Consider the following 17,759-nt stretch of genomic DNA (forward strand, 5'->3'; position numbering starts at 1 on the left):
GAGCCAGGAACACCTGCCTTCACATCTCCACCCCCATTCCCCCATAGAGGCCGTGTGATTCTGAGGCCCAGGGCCTGGGTAAATCACTCAATCTCTCTCTGCTCTCAGCAGCTCTTTAGCAATTCCCTTCCTCAGTGAAATCAGAGGTCCAGTCCCTATTCCTACTATGTGCTAAGCCCAGGGGATACAAAGAAATGACACTGTCCTTCCTTCCCCTCAAGGATCCAACTTGGAATGAGACTATGTACACTTACTGAAACAGTGCCTGGCACATAGTAAGTGCTTAATAAATACTTGTTAACTATATGTGTGTATACATATATAAACATACAATACACACATATGTAATATATACCTGTCTATCTACATCTCCAAGATTTCATTGGCATTGGGAGCTCCCGGTGAGTAAGGAACTTCCTCTGTCGATGCAGGCCAGCATCTTAAAGTCTTAGCATCTGCACATTAAAATCACTGAGAGGTTGTAACTTACCCAGGGTCACACAATCAATATAGGAACACACATCTCTCCTGACTTTTAGGCCATATGCAAAATAAATGTAAGGATGTTTATTGATGGGAAGGGATTAGCAGTTGAAGGCTTGTAAGAGGTGGAGGTGAGTGCAATCTAGGCATACATGTGCTAAGTAGACTAGTGTGGGAGGAAGAACAAGGCCAGTTTGGCTGGACCTTAGAGCATGTGCATGGATAATTTGTAATAAGCTTTGAAAAGGAGACTGGAGCCAGGTCAGGAAGGGTTTTAAATGTCAAACATAGGAATCTGTATTTTTCAAGTAAAATTTTATTGATTTTTTTTTTGTTTTTAACATAACCTACATTTTCCAATGGATCTTTCTCTCCTTTCCCTCCCAAAGAGTCATCTCTTATAACAAAGAATAAAAAAGAGAAACACAATTCAGAAAAACGAAACAGTGTTGTAAAAAGCTCAAACCTGACATCATCTGCCACGTTCCAGTCACACTCTCATACTTCTGTGAAGAAGGTAGGGAGGCGCCTCCTTATGCTTCTTCTTTGGGGCCAAGCTTATTCATTATAATTTCACAGAATTCTCTCAATTATTTTGTTGTCAATATTGTACTTTCTGTTTAGAGTTCTTCCCATTTATGGTTATCATGTACACAGTTTTCCTGACTACTTCAGTTTGCACCAATTCATGATAATCTCCCATGTTTCTCTGTATTCATCATACTCAATGTTTCTTATAGCACAGTAATATTCTATTACATTTTTCTATAACTTGGTTTAGCTATTCCCTGAATCAATGGACATCATTTGGTATCCAGTTCTTTGCTATTAAAAGGTGCTACTTCAAATATTTTGATATATGTGGGGACTTATTTTTTTTAAATAGTTGACCTCCTGAGGCTCTATGCCTGGCAGGGAAATCTCTGAATCAAAGAATATGGACATTTTAGTCCCTTTGTTTACATAGCTCCAAATTGCTTCCCAGAAAGTTGGACCAGTTCATACCTAGAGCAGTCTGTATTTGATCTTAGGGAAATAGGGAGTCACCAGAATTTATGGAGCATGATTGAGGCCTATACTCTAGGAGGATCACTTTCCTATTGCCTGGTTATTGTAAAGAAAAAATTGAAAGCCAGAGAATAGTGTGGGGCGGTGTGTGGATAGAGAAAAGAAGGGGAGGAAGGGAGTTTAGGCACCTGTGGCCAGGACAGGAGATTAAAGAGCCTTTGGCTTGGAGCAGAATGTTCAATCCTGGGTCAAAGGTTTTCCAGGTTTGCGTGAGAAGCTCTTTGGCTAGGATTCCCCAGTAGGAGCTCAGATCAATGAAGAGAATCTGCTTGGGGGAGGGGATCAGGGAGTCATTGGGTGTGGAGGGGCAATGGGGGGAAGAGAAGTGGCAGGGAGCCTTGAGTCTGAGCTGAAGTGGAGGGAGGACTGAATCCATGCCACATTTGACCAATTGGCCTCTACCCACTATATCCCCAACTCCTCCATATTTTCAATAATCAATGAAGAAATTGACATTGGCATACTTAGCCCTTACCATGTGGAGATAAGAGAAGATAGTCCCTTTTTTATTAAAAATAGGATAAGATCTTATCAAGTGCTTTGCTAAAATCTGTGGAAACTATATCCCTAGAATTTCTGTGATGTAGCAGTTCAGTAGTGACCCTGTGGAAAAAGGAGTAAGATAAGTCTGGTATGTGCTGCTTTTGATGAAGCCACGATACTTGCCACTGCTTCCCTTTCCAGATACTCACTAACCATCACCTTGATGGAAATTTCTAGAATTTTGCCAGGAATTGAAGTCAAGCTGATAGTTTATAGATTTCATTATCTTCCTTTTAAAAGATTGAGATAGCATTGTCCTTCATTTGCGCAATTACTGTTCGGTTCTTCACAATCTTTCCAAGATCGTGGAGAATGATTCAGCAATCATCTCTACCAATTCTTTCAGTGGTCTCAGACAGGTCATTCACTGCATTCCGGGACATCACCAGTTTTCTTGACTTTTTAATCCTGCCATTGTACTTCAATGACTCTGGAAGAATGAACAACAACCATTCTTTTTAGGAAAAGCCCTATATTTGCTACTTAGTTCCAAGAGTTTAATCTTTCATCTTTGTATAAACCCTCCCCCGCCAGGCTCAGTCCCCCAACTCCTATTTGAAATTAGCAGGAGGGGGTTGGAAGGTACTCCCTTCAGGGCTCTAGGAGGACAATCATGAAGATTTGGCATCTCTAGTACTGTCAGTCATGAACCACCATCAGTGTGATTCCCATTGGTTATTAACCAGAAGCCTCAATTAGTTTTTTCCCCCAAGTATTTGGCTTTTTTAATTGAATTTTATTTTCAGCTCCAACTTCTCTCTTTCTTCCCTAACCCTCTCCACTGAAAGAGCACAAAAAAACCTGTTACAAACATACATAGTCAAGCAAAACAAATTCCAACATTAGTTATGTTGAAAAAAAAACATGCCTCAATCTATATTCTGCATCCATCCCTCTTTAGTTTGAGATGGGCAGCATATTTTACCATGTACCCTCTAGAATTGTGATTGGTCATTTGGCGATCAGATTTCTTAAGTCTTTCAAAGTCGTTTATCTTTACAATTTAATCAGCTTTTAGAAAAAGATAGTTACTAAGGCAGTTTAATAAGAATCTTTCCCTCTCCCTAATAAGGGACACACTATCCCCCCACTTTCTGCACAATGAATTAGGGAATGCACATGGAAAGGGGGCACTTCACAAGTCTTGGCACTCAGGATTTTTCTCTCTTTGTCCAATCCTCATGAAGGTCCCCTAAGGCGTAGCTCTCTGCTGAATTCTGAGGACTGGTCCATTTTTAAAATCTATAACCAGAGGCAGCTAGGGGCCCAGTGTGTTGAGCACCAGCCCTGGAGTCAGGAGGACCTGAGTTCAAATCTGTCCTCAGACACTTGACACACTTACTAGCTGTGTGACCTCACTTAACCCCAATTGCCCTGCCTCCCCGCCTCAAAAAATAAAATAAAATAAAATCCATAGCCAGAATCCTCTCCACTATGGGGATGGTGGTAAATTACACTCCTTAAATCTGACTTCTCTCTGGGATGTTTACCCTATATGCCTCTGCATCTGTGTTTATCCATGTTTGTCCTCAGTGGGTCTCTCTCTGTCTCTTTCTCTCTCTCTCTCTCTGTTCTAGGTTGGATGTATTATTTCCTATTAGTCCCTTCTATCTAATGGGAGGAAGAAGAAACTCTTCCCTCTTCCCGAGAGCAGCTCCCTTTCAGGGGCTTAGCTTGACTTGGAATCTTTAACTCAAGAAATGAAAATTTATATCCCTGAGATGGACCCCTCTGAATTAAGCTCATCAAAGTAGCACTGATTGCTACTTTATACATAAATTCAATAGGTGTGGCCATGTTTTAACAACCCAGCTAGCAGCTTCTGTGGGGGCGTAAGATCCCCCCCACAGCCAGCACTCAGGAGGCTGCCGGCACCCAGGAGGCTGCCGGGACGCTGGGAAAGCACAGGTTCTTTTTATCTGCTTAAACAAGGAAAGCACGGTGAAGGGGTTTACCAGCTTACTTTAATCCAGCATTCAGTTAGCCTACAGACAACATTCATTTAGTTCAGGGGAAAACGCCAGCATTCAGTTAGTATTCAGTTAGTTCAGGGGAGCATACACACAAGCATCAAGAGACATCCTTCAGGGGAAAAAACCAGCACCCTGAGGTTCAGAACTTTCATTTAGTTCAGGGGAAAAGAACCAGCATCCCAAACCTCAAAACCAAAATACAAACAAATTACAAACATCAACAGACAGACCCAATACAATTCATAGTTACCAACATCTGGGCTCGGCCTGAGAGCAAGGGCTGGCCCAGAGTCACGCTCCCCACCGCTGCTGCACCAACCGGAAAAGGAAAGAGAACTTTTCAAGCTGTCCTCTCCCCTCTTATAGAGTTTTTGACATCATCAAGCGCCGCCTGAATGACCAGGGCCAATTGGTTCTTGAGTTGGCCTCTCCCCCTAGCATAGACTAGGTTAACACCCAACAGGGCGTGGCTCTGGAGTCAACACCTCCCCTCAGCCAGCCCCATGACTCATCACTCAAGAAGTTCTCTTCTTCCTGGCATGGTTTCTAGGCTTCCTGCCTTGGAAGAGAAGCCCCCAGTGTCCAGTGAGGCTCAATGAGGTAAGCTGAGTCACTCAAAGAAAACAAAGGTCACTCTGGTTACAGGCCAACCCTCTCAAACAATCACAATGCTTTTTCTTAAACTAAAAATATTCATATCTTGTAAAGAGATCACATGGTATAATGATAACAAGCAAAAAGAGCCTAGGAAACTGCCATCAACATGTAGAAGGAAAACCAGGAATGAGTAGTGTCACAAAAACGCAGGCAATATTCACAGGGAGAGGGCAGTCAGTCTCAAATACTAGAGAGCAGTGGAGAAAGGCCATCAGATTTGGCAATCAAGAGCTTGTCAGAGATAGCAATTTCATTTGAGTGGTGAGTTCAGAAGCCAGATTGCAAAGGATGAGAGAAGTGAAGACAATAGATGTAAACAGCTTTTTCTAGGATTTTGGCCATGAAAAGGAAGAGAGATGTAGAATGGGAGCTTTAGGGGATGTTAGAGTCTCTTTTTGTTATTCAGTCATTTCCAATCATGTCCAGCTCTTTTTCTCAGCAAAAATATTGCAGTGTTTTGCCATTTTCTTCTCTGGCTTATTTTACAGATGAGTAAACTAAGGCAAACATAATGATAAATGACTTGCCAAAGGTTACACAGCTAGTGTCTGAGGCCGCATACAGACCCAGTGCGTGCTCTATCCACTGTGCCACCTAGTTGTCCACTGTTAGGGTCTAGTGAGGTTTTTCTCATGATAGAGGAGCCTCGGATGTGTTTCAAGACAGCAGGAAAGAAGTCAGTTGATAGGGAGAAACTGAAGCTTAGTAAGAGAGGAGAATGATTGTGACAATCTTCCAGAGAAGATGAAAGAAGATGGGATCCCGGCTACACAAGAGTTGTTGGTCTTGAAAAGAAGGGTCATCTCTTCATCAGGGACTGGAGTAAAGAAGGAGAGAATAAGGGATAAAATCAAGGTGTTCTGAGATGCCTAGAAGGAAAAAGAGGGAAACTTGAACTCATCAAAAGCTCTCTTACCATCTTGTCCTTTCCTGTACTGAGATCATTCTTCTTAGCCAAGAAAACAAAAGGAAAATAAGAAATAGGTGCCTCGACCTTGGCATTGCTGTTGTTTATCAACATTCCATCTATCCTAAGCAATGGTCCTCTCCCATCTTTGATATCTTTTTGTTCCCAATATAACTTTAAAAATCCCCCAAACTCTCTTTCAATTGTCACTAGTTTTGTTTGTTAGCCTCAGTTTATTCTGCACTTTAGCACTCCTGAAATTGCTCTGAAGGATTGAGCCATGATTTTGTATTCATCTTCTGTTACCTGTCCTTGCTTTGATCTTTTGTATGTATCTTAAAAACATATACGCAACAACTTACGTTGGTTGGCTAAGAAACTTCTTAGATGCTCTGCCATCACTACCATCCCACTGCCACCATTTTAGGATTGAGACATTCCTGAGATTAAGTTGTGGGGAGAAGAAGACTCTGCATGGATTCTTTGGCTTCCTCTGCTTCAGGAATCTAAATGTCCACTCTCTATATTTAGGCCAGGTCCCAGGGTATAGCTCAGGTGTTTGCTTCATTTGCAATGAGGTATCAGTGTAGGTATTTGCACTTATATCAAGATGGCATTAACTTAGTGATATCCAGGACAAGGTGAATTTACACTTTTTCAAAGAACTATCACAAAGAAATTTCATGCTTTAGTATGCATCAATGCCAGGACAAAGTAGTCATTGGTGGACAGCAAGGATTTTCAAATTGAATAAAGAATTTCATACCTGGACCCCGGGCAATGACTGAGCATACATTCTTCACAAATATTTTCCTGCCTCATATCCACCACCCTTGATCTTGGTCTTCAGTACTTCTGATTCAGAGAGGCAATGGGTTCCCCAGAAGAGAACTAGAACTTAGGGGAGGAAAAGAGTAGAGTTGGATGTATAGCTATGGGAGTTATCTGGAGAGAGATCATAATTGAACCTATGAAAGCTGACATCACCCTGAAACAGACTTGCCAGATGTAGTTCTTATGCACCATATTGCCAGGTTAATTTTCCAAATGTACCACTATGATCAAGGTAGTCTCCTACTCAAAAACAACTTATACTTGGCAAACAAAATAGTAGGAGCATTTCTTTCTCATCCCATTTCAGTGGATCTTCATTATCTTCAGAATTCATTCATTCATTAAATATGAAATCACAAATTTAGAGGTTGAAGGGACCTATTGAGTCCAATGTATTTCTTTTTCAGGTTGTATGAAAAAAAGAAGATCTGTGGAAGTTGGTTTAGTTAGAATAAATGACTCCACATTAAGGAGTTTCTTCCCATTGACCCCAAAGTGAGGGATCACGTATGCCTGCACTGTATCTACTTTAGCAACTGTTAGTTCTTTTTCCCTTGCTTCAGGAACAGCAAGATGACCCAGTTTCTGTAGTGAGGAGGTCTGACTCTCAGACATCCTAATGTTCCCTTTCCCCTTTTTTAACTGCTATATAAAAATCAAATTCTCTGACCCCACCCATGGAACAGTCCTTCAATGATACAGTCCCCAAACCAGCCAGTTGTCTAATAAAAACTTTGAGCAATCTGACCTGCCAAGCCTAGAGAGTGGTCTTTATTCCACAACAGTTCCCATGGTCTTCTATTAACAGAAAGATTAAGTAGACTCCAAATTCTCTGAGGGGAAGTTGTTTGAAGAAGAACAGGAAGTGGTCAAGAATGAAATTCGAATGACACATGCACAAACAACACCCATGAAGAGGATAATTAGGAGTGGTCCAAAGAGGCTGATGTTGTCCTACAAGCAATTTTTTAACTTAGATGTTTAAAAAGACTTGTATAAAGGCAATAAATTCCTAAAATTCCTTCTAGAAATTCCATGTGAAATAACTACAAAGTATGGAAAATATCTGAGAGCTAAGCCATCAAGACATACTCAGGGTGTGTATAATATGTATAATGTCACAGATTTAGGTCTCTTATTATACAGAGGGGTAAACTGAGGCCTACAAGGGTTAAGTGACTGGCTCTATGTCCCTTTAGAAAAACTAATTTATGTTAACTGGTTAAATGAAAGAGAGGCAGTAATAACTGTTGATTGATATTGAGAATACACTGGAATGAAGACTTGAACTGATGGCATTAGAGAAAGACAACCCTGAACCCCTAATGGTACCCTTAGAAACCTGAGCAAGAAATGGAGCTTTGCTCTGGGATATTTGAAGACCTCCCAAGTCTTTACTGGCTGCAACAGAAAGTGGATCACTGGAACAGAGTAGATAAGCAAGACCTAGAAGCATAATAGCCCAGTCCAAGAACACAAACTAACTGGGGAAAGATGCCACATTGTACAAGAATTTCTGGACAAACTGAAAAGCAGCTTAGCAAAAAAAAAAAAGGATTGGTATCACCATCTTACACCATGTATCACAATAATCAGGTGGATACCTGATCGAAATATACAAAGTTACATCATTAAAATCTGATTAGAGGAGAATGAGAGAAGATGCCTTTTACAGCTATGGCTAGAGAGGATTTCATAGTAATAACCAAGAGAGAACAGATGTGATTATAAGAGATAAAAGAACATTTTGATTCATTCAACTGAAAAGTTTTTTGTCAAACAAAAATGATTTAACTAGAATATGAAGAGATAGTGTTGACTGGGAAAGCATTTTCATATCAAATATTACTGAAAATTCTGATATCTAAGATAAATATCACCAATGTATAAGAACAAAACTATTCTCCAGTAAGTAGTCAAAAATATGAACAAACAATTCTCCAAAGGAGAAACACAACCTATCAACAACCTGAGACAATATTACAAGTTACTCATAATTCAAATTAAAACTGTGAAGTTTTTATCTCCTATCCATCAAATTGGCAAAGATGATCAATAAAAAATAATGGACAAAAGAGTTAATCCATTAAGGAGAACATTTTGAAATTATGCAGACTCACTAAACTGTTCATATCCATTGACCCAGCCATCCCATATAGAACCCTAGGAGGCAAAAAGAAAGGTAGCAGAAAACTAGAATCAAAGTGAATGCCCATGGATTGGAGAATGGCTAAACACATTGTGGTATCTGAATGTAAAGTGAATTATTGTGCTGTAAGACACCGAAGATGAGGAATTCAGAGGAAAATTGGAAGATTTATATAAACTGATACAGAATAAAGAGACTAGAATCAAGCCATGACTACAATAACATAAATGAATACAATACTAAAGTATTCATAGTTCAGATTAGTGCAACAATCAATCTTAGTCCCAGAAAAAAAGAGAAGTAAACTACCTCTTTCCTTTCAGTGGAGAAGTGGGGGATTATGTGTACAGGCTGTTGCATATACTGATATATAGTGGCTTTGTCTTTCGGGTTACTCAAATTTTTCTTTGTTTCAAGGGAATATTTAATGGGCGGTGGCTGGGAGGGAATATTGGAAAATGATGCTAATGCAAAAATGATGTAAAAATAAGTTTATTGGAAACAATCAAAGAAGGTGGAAATAAATGTATGGAGGAAGGAAACAAGGGTGGGTAATGGAGCCTGGAAAAAAAAAACCATAGCACAGTCCTGTAAGTACAGTCGTACACACCTAAGACTGGGGATGACTGCTATGGACAACGTAGGTATGCTGAGGATGGAGGATCCAAGGACTCTGATCCTTTACCTACGGATGGGATAAATACGGGAAGGCAGAACTGGCCAACTATCATTTTGGCTCCTTTTTCTGTATCAAGGAGAATGATCTTCAGATTGGAAAGCACAGAACAAATAGTCAACAGGCAGCTAGAATTCAAGATATGTGAGGAGATAGAAAGAGATTAACAAGCTGCCCTCAATGAGTTCAAGTCACAAGGTCCAGGTGAACTACTAAAAGAAGGGGCAGGTGTAATTGCTGAGCTTGGTGAGCTCTTAAAAATAATGGAGAGAGATGCCATAGGATTAGAGATGGACAAATATTTTCCTAACTTAAAAAAGAAGAGAGTAGTCTTAAATCTAGACTGGTGAATATAACTTTGGTTCCTTGCAAACATTCTAGAGCATATTATTTAATGAATGGCTAATGAGCATCCAGAAATTGATTTCACTTAGTGGAGGGAGACTCTATACTGGGAGTCTCCTATACTGAAGAAATCACAAGTTTAAACCAAAGAAAATAAAGTTCACAATGAGGGGGAGAAATGGTTGCTGGCACTCAATTTGCCCATATTGCATAATAAAATGTTTTTACAAACACTGATGTCCTCTCACAAGCAAGGTTTAATCATTAGAAGATTAAAGAGATTAAAAGTCTATTGGCTGAGTCCTTTATTTACTGAGTTATTGACATCTGAAATGACTAAACCCTATCAAGGTCTTTGTGGTTTAGTCATTCAGTTCTGTCTGACTCTTCATAATGCCACTGACCGACTGTTTAAGGGGTTTCCTTGGCAAAGATACTGGAGTGGTTTGCCATTTCCTTCTCTATTGGATCGCCTTTTGTCTGAACTCTCCACTATGACCTGTCTGTCTTGGGTAACCCTACAAGGCCTAGCCCATAGTTTCATTAAATAACATAAGCACTACACCACAACAGGGAGGGATAAAGGCCTAATATAATCTAATTAACATTAATAGTAGAAACGAGCATAACTGACATGTATAAAACATTTTAAGGATTGCAGAGCACTTTATAGACATTACCTCATTTGATGCTCATGCACCAAATCCCATTTTCCCACCAAAACAACCTTGCCAGGTAGGTATTACACGTATTATTACACCCATTTTATAGTTGAGAAAACAGAGGCTTCATTTACAGGGGTGGGGAACCTGTATTCTCTAGGCCACATGTGGCTTTCTAGGTCCTCAGACGTGGCCTTTTGACTGAATCCAAGTTTTACAGAACAAATACTTTTATTAAGGAGATTTGCTCTATGAAGTTTGGATTCAGTCAAAGAGCCACACTTGAGGACCCAGAGGACCACATGTGACCTGGAGGCCACAGGTTCCCCACCCCTGATTCAAGAGGTAAATTGATTTGTCTGTGTCAGGATCTGAACCCAGGTCTCTCCTGACTATAAGTCCAGGGCTCTTTGAGTCACACCAAACTGGCAAGGAAAACCTCAATATTACTGAATGAGAGGAGTGTGTTTATATGTATTTAAGGGAGGACAGTGATGGGGGGTTTCTTCCTTTTAGTTATTTTGGGCTAGGAGAGGAAATGAAGGGTAGATCAATCTTATAAGGAGGAAGATATCACCAAGGAGAAAACATTTAAGGAAATTAATTACCCCGCATGCTAGTAAGGATGTATTTCAGCTTGTCTTTCATTCTTGAAGACGACCATGGCATCAGGAAGATGATGCCATGACTTACAAGTGAGGAAGAGCTGTGTAGAGTCACCAGCCTCACTTTCCCATCCAGAGTCATCTGGGTCCAGTGGCCAGATATAGATTGGGACAACTGGAGATGGCCCAGGATGCAGTGGGAGACAAGGAATTGTTCTGTGGGAAGGAGGAATAGGAAGGTCATTCTTAGGGACGATGGGATTAGGCTGGCCTCAGGAATGGGGGGGGGGAAGCAATGATCAAAGGCTTACATATTAGGTAACAGGCAAAGACATGTGACTGACCTCAAGGAGCCCACACTCTAACAGGGGAGACAACCTGCAAACAACTATGGGCATACATATTTTATTAGAAATATACAGGGACGGTAACCTCACAGGGAAGATACTATTAGAGGGGACACAGGGGAGACCAAGAAGGGCCTCTGGCAGGAGCTGAATCTTAAAAGAAGCCAGGAGGGAGAGGTGACAAAGGAGAGCATCCTAGGCAGGGAGGAGCAGCCAGTGAAAACACAAGAGAGTTCCGAGATGGAGTGTCATGTGTGAGGAAGCCAAAATGGGCTATAGTGGCTGGATCATCGAGTGAGTGGGAAAGGTAGGAAGGGGCCGAGTCATAAAGACCTTTAAAAATTAAACAGAGGATTTTAGATTTGAATCTAAAAGGTAATGGGGAGTCAGTGGAGTTTATTGAGCAGAGACGGTGACATGGTCTAACCAATGCTATAGGAAAATCAGTCTGGCAGCTTTGGAACAGGTGGCATGAGGAGACACTTGAGAATGGGAGAACAGCTCCCAAGTTATTACAATAGTCCAGGTGTGGGGTAATGAGGGACTGTCCCAGGGTACTGGCTGTGTGAATGGACAGGAGATGTAAGTGGAAAATATTGTGAGGGTAGAAACAAAAAAGGGAAGTTTGGAAGAGGGAAGGTTGTGGAGGAAAGATAACAAGTTCTCTTTTGGACACGTTGAGTTTTGGATTTCCATGGGACATTCAGTTTGATACATTTCAGATGCCATTAATGTTTAAAGACTGGAGGTAAGTGCAGAATAACTGGATTTCAGAATCATCTGCATAGACATGATCATTGAATCTGTGGGAGCTGATGAGATCGCCAAGGAAGTTAATATTAAGGCAGAAAAGAAGACTTCAAGGATACCCTTAAGGGACACCCATGATGAGTCAGTGTCACCTGCATGAAGATCCAGTGAAGGAGACTGAGAAGGAGCAGTCAGATAGGTTTGGATCCTCTCCAGTGGCTTCCTTTTCCCTGTGGAATCAAATAGAAAATCCTCTCTTTAGCTTTCAAATCTCTTCATAACTTGGCCTTTCTACCTTCCCAGTTTTAGACTTTACTCCCTCCACCTACTCTATGATCCAGGAGAGAGCAGTGTTACTTAAACTTAGATGGGAGAGAGTATCAAGGTGGAGAAGGCAATCAAGAGTGCCAAAGGCTACAGAGCAGTAACGAGTGATGAGGATTTGGAAAAGGCCAGTAGAGTTGGCGATTAAGAGATCATTGAGAACTTTGGGAACTTCCATTGGCATGATGAAGTCAGAAACCAGCCTACAGAGGGTTTAAAAGAGAGTGAGAAAAGACAAAATGTAGGCACCAAATATGGATAACTTTCTCACAAAAGGGAGGAGAGATACAATGGAAATAGCTGGATCTATTGAAGGTTGTTTTTATTTTATTTTTTAAAATTTATTTATTTATTTAATTTATTTAATACATTTAGTTTTCAGCACTGATTTTCACAAGAATTTGAATTACGAATTTTCTCCCCATTTCTACCCTGCCACCCACTCCAAGATGGTATATATTCTGGTTGCCCCATTCCCCAGTCAGCCCTCCCTTCTGTCACCCCACTCTGCTCCCATCCCCCTTTCCCTTCCTTTCTTGTAGGGCAAGATACATTTCTATGCCCCATTGCCTGTGAATCTTCTTTCCTAGTTGTATGCAAAAAACTTCTTTTGTTGTTGTTTTTGAACATCTGTTTTTAAAACTTTGAGTTCCAAATTCTCACCCCTCTTCCTTCCCCACCCACCCTCCCCAAGAAGGCAAGCAATTCAACATAGGCCACATATGTATCATTATGTAAAACCCTTTTACAATACTCACGTTGTGAAAGACTAACTATATTTTGCTCCTTCCTAACCTATCCTGCTTTATTGAATTTTCTCCCTTGACCCTGTCCCTTTTCAAAAGTGTTTGTTTTGGATTGCTTTCTCCCCCTATCTGCTCTCCCTTCTATCATCCCCCCTTTTTTATCTTCTTCCTCCTTCTTTCCTGTGGGGTAAGATACCCAATTGAGTGTGTATGGTATTCCCTCCTCAGGTCAAATCTGAGGAGAGCAACATTCACTCATTCCTCCTCACCTGCCGCCTCTTCTGTTCCTACAGAACTGCTTTTTCTTGCCACTATTATGTGAGATAATTTACCCCATTCTATCTCTCCCTTTCTCCCTCTCTCAATATATTCCTTTCTCATCCCTTAATTTGATTTTATTTTTTTAGATATCATCCCTTCATATTCAACTCACCCTGTGCCCTCTGTCTATATATAATATGTATATATATACACATATATATATACACATACATATATACATACATACACACATATCTATACATACATACACACATACATATATATGTATATTCCCTTCAGCTACCCTAATACTGAGATCTCATGAATCATACACATCATCTTTCCATGTAGGAATGTAAACAAAACAGTTCAACTTTAGTAAGTCCCTTATGATTTCTCTTTCTTATTTACCTTTTCATGCTTCTCTTGATTCTTGTATTTGAAAGTCAGATTTTCTATTCAGCTCTGGTCTTTTCACTGAGAAAGCTTGAAAGTCCTCTATTTTATTGAAAATCTATATTTTGCTTTGGAGCATGATACTCAGTTTTGCTGGGTAGGTGATTCTGGGTTTTTATCCTAGCTCCATTGACCTCCGGAATATCGTATTCCAAGCCCTTTGATCCCTTAATGTAGAAGCTGCTACATCTTGTGTTATCCTGATTACGTTTCCACGATACTCAAATTGTTTCTTTCTGGCTGCTTGCAGTATTTTCTCCTTGATCTGGGAGCTCTGGAATTTGGTGACAATATTCCTAGGAGTTTTCTTTTTGGGATCTTTTTCAAGAGATAATTGGTGGATTCTTTCAATTTCTATTTTACCCTCTGGCTCTAGAATATCAGGGCAGTTCTCCTTGATAATTTCTTGAAAGATGATATCTAGGCTCTTTTTTTGATCATGGCTTTCAGGTAGTCCAATAATTTTTAAATTCTCTCTCCTAGATCTATTTTCCAGGTCAGTGGTTTTTCCAATGAGATATTTCACATTGTCTTCCATTTTTTCATTCCTTTGGTTCTGTTTTATAATATCTTGATTTCTCACAAAGTCAATAGCCTCCACTTGCTCCAATTTAATTTTTAAGGTCATATTTTCTTCAGTGGTGTTTTGGACCTCCTTTTCCATTTGGCTAATTCTGCCTTTCAAGGCATTCTTCTCCTCATTGGCTTTTTGGAGCTCTTTTGCCATTTGACTTGGTCTATTTTTTAAGGTGTTGGTTTTTTTGGGTCTCCTTTAGCAAGTCATTGACTTGTTTTTCATGGTTTCCTTGCATCATTCTCATTTCTCTTCCCAATTTTTCCTCTACTTCTCTAACTTGCTTTTCCATATCCTTTTTGAGCTCTTCCATGGCCTGAGACCAGTTCATGTTTTTCTTGGAGGCTTTTGATGTAGGCTCTTTGACTTTGTTGACTTCTTCTGGCTGTATGGTTTGGTCTTCTTTGTTGCCAAACAAAGATTCCGAAGTCTGAGACTGAATCTGAGTCTGTTTTTGCTGCCTGGCCATGTTCCCAGACAAGTTACTTGACCCTTGAGTTTTTTGTTGGGGTATGACTGCTTGTAGGGTGAAGAGTACTTTGTTCCAAGTTTGAGGGGATGCACTATTGTTTTCAGAGCTATTTTTATACAGCTAACTCTGCCACACCAGCACTCCTCCTTCCCCAAGAACCGCCAACCCAGACTTGACTCAGATCTTTTTTTTCAGTTAGACGTGACTTTATTAATTTAGTACACAAACCAAAATTTATACAATGAGAGCAGAGGCTGTCGATGATTCATATTTCCAGTTGGGTGGGAGCACTCTCTTGGTCTTGTAGTACCGAGCCAGTCAACGAATTTGGCTCTCGTTCAGAATTAGATGGAATTTAGAATCCTTATCATTTCTGTTTCTCTCAAGATGCTTTCGAACAACAACAGCTTTCTTGATCAAGTGATAAAGATCTTCAGGAAGATCAGGGGCAAGTCCCTTGGACTTTAGAATTGTCAAAATTTTGTTGCCAGTTACAAAATGTACTTGTGACACACCATGAGAATCCCTCAGGATCACACTGATCTGAGAGGGCATCAGGCCCTTCTTGGCCACCTTGTAGATCTGCTCCTTCACGTCCGAGGTGAGCTTCAGCCACGTGAACATTCTGTGGCAGTACAGCAGAGGCTACTGTGACAGGCCCTTCCCGGGAGCGTGCACGGGACCCATGATGGTGACAATCTGGCAGCGAAAGAGCCCTGACTCAGATCTTAAGCAGGCTCTGCACTCCTTCTCTGATCCGCCACTTATTTCCTCCCACCAGGTGAGCCTGGGGCCAGAAGCAACTACAGCTGTAGTTCTGTAGCTGCACTGCCTCCGCTGCCCCTGGGGTGGTGGCCAAACCAGGAACTCCTTTCACTCTCCACAGCTTTTCCCACTAACCTTCTCTGTTGTCTTTGGTGTTTGTGGGTTAAGAAGTCTGGTAACTGCCACAGCTCACTGATTCAGGGCACTAGGGCCTGTTCCACCCAGCTACTGGTCTGATTGGTCCTGCCACCACCCATGCTGGGCTCCCCTCCCCTCTGCTCCCCGCTCCGTGTGTGACAGACCTCCCCCAGCAACCATCCAGCCTGTCCTGGGCTGCAGCCCTGCTTCCCTCTGCTATTTTGTGGGTTCTGCAGTTCTAGAATTTGTTCAGAGCCATTTTTTATGGGTTTTTGGAGGGATGTGGAGGGGAGCTCACGCAAGTCCCTGCTTTCCAGCTGCCATCTTAGCCAGTTGTTTTTTATTTTAAAGGAACGGGGAGACACAAGCATATTTAGAGGAAGCAGGATAGCAGCCAGTAGATGGGTCAAAGATTAGCAAGAGAAAGGTCATGACAGAGGGAGCAATCTTCTGGAGAATTCAGGATAGAATGGAATCACTTGTGCATGTACAGGGATTTCCCTTGTGTAAGGAGAAGGGCCACCTCATTGAGTGAGAGAGGGATGAGGGAGCAGAGAGTGGGAGAAGGCACCTGAGTGTTGGCAAATGGCCTTACTTTTCCCCATGAACTATCAAGCAAGGTTCCCAGATGACAGGGGAGGGGTGGGCACTAGAAATTCTTGTTTTCTTTTCAGACAATTCTAGTTGTTAGAAAGAAGGCTATTTCCCTATAACTTCCATTATTTTGCTCTAAGCTGTGCCCTCTAAGGTCATGCAGAGCAAATCTTCTTTCATGTAATGGGCCTTCTAGTATTGAAAGTCAACTCTGATATCCCCCTTGTCTTTCCTTCCTTAAGCCAGTCTTTATGTGGCATGGTCTTGAGGCCCTTGTCATCCTGGTCACCCTTCACTGGCTTTGCTTCAGTTTGTTAATGTCCTTCTTCAGCACAGAGTCCAGCCAGTGAGGCTTGGGGAGTCTCCTTGAGGCAGCCACATGCCTTCCAATTAGATGTTCCCTGTTCTATGTGTACGTAAGGCTTTTCCTGCCCAGACAGAAAAGAGAAGCTAATGATGACTCAAGAAACCAGGTGGCAGAACAAGGCAAGGACCATAGGACTGAGAGTTGGATCAAGGCTTGAGATCCTCTGCTATAAAGTTTGGGACATGGCTAATGTGGAGATTTGCTTTGCCTACCTGCATATTTCTTACAAGGGATTTCTGTTTTTTCTTTTGGTTTTTTTTGGAGGAGGGAAGATGAGAAAGAGAGAAACAAAATGCTTATTATTTAAGAAAATAAAGTACAAGTTCAAAAAAAAAGTTTTCTACTAGGAAGCAACTACAGTGTAGTACATAAAATGCTAACCTTGGAATTCAAAAGACCTGGATTCAAATCCCACTTAAAACTTAATAGCTGTGAGATCCCGGTCAAGGCAGCAAGCTTTGGTTTTCTCATCCATAAAATGAAAGGACTGGCCTTCATTACTCGTAAGTCCCTTCTAGTTTCCAAGAAAGGAGCTGGAAGGGAGAGCTTGATTTCTTTGGACATGACATCCTTGATCCCCTAGCCAGAACTCTTAATCTTCCAGACGAAGAAGCTAAGGTTGAGAGGAGATTAATTTTCCTGAGATGACCGAGTTGGGATCAGAATTTAGGTCTTCTGAATCAAAAGCCATAATTTTGGTTTTTACTTTGCGATTTCCCATCTTTGCGATTCCTCCAGCCTGTCCACTCCTCTCTTTCATTGAAAGTAGGGTTCTGGTAAGCAGGTCAGGGTAGAGGTCAAGGGGAAATTGTCTGGGATTGGCCCTCCCTAGGCCTGACCATCACCAACCTTTGGTTTGCCAAAGTTGGGGAGTGAGGGGATTTCCTTTGAAAAAAATCAAGAATGTCAGTGCCTGAAGGGAATTTAGAGGTAGTTAGGAAGAACAAAAGGTCAAGATTACTAAGGGAATGAGTGGGAAAAAAATGTGAAGGAAAGTGGCCTAGCAGCACCAAGTCTCAAACTGTATTATAAAGCAGTAATCATCAAAACAATTTTGTACTGG

At 41.2% G+C, this 17,759-nt stretch overlaps 1 protein-coding gene across 1 annotated transcript; it reads right to left on the reverse strand.

The window, feature by feature from the left end:
* Positions 1-15,150: 15,150 nt before the first annotated feature.
* Positions 15,151-15,456, reverse strand: LOC118828093 (40S ribosomal protein S13-like). The gene has a single exon (XM_036734500.1). It carries the CDS (start codon positions 15,454-15,456, stop codon positions 15,151-15,153), a length of 306 nt encoding a protein of 101 aa, XP_036590395.1.
* Positions 15,457-17,759: the final 2,303 nt, after the last annotated feature.

This window comes from Trichosurus vulpecula, chromosome 8 (assembly GCF_011100635.1).
Source record: "Trichosurus vulpecula isolate mTriVul1 chromosome 8, mTriVul1.pri, whole genome shotgun sequence".
NCBI classification, from domain to species: Eukaryota; Metazoa; Chordata; class Mammalia; order Diprotodontia; family Phalangeridae; genus Trichosurus; species Trichosurus vulpecula.

What these genes read in the sequence shown, in the direction of transcription:
- LOC118828093 (XM_036734500.1), bottom strand. Translation starts at nt 15,456, where the DNA reads ATGTTCACGTGGCTGAAGCTCACCTCGGACGTGAAGGAGCAGATCTAC.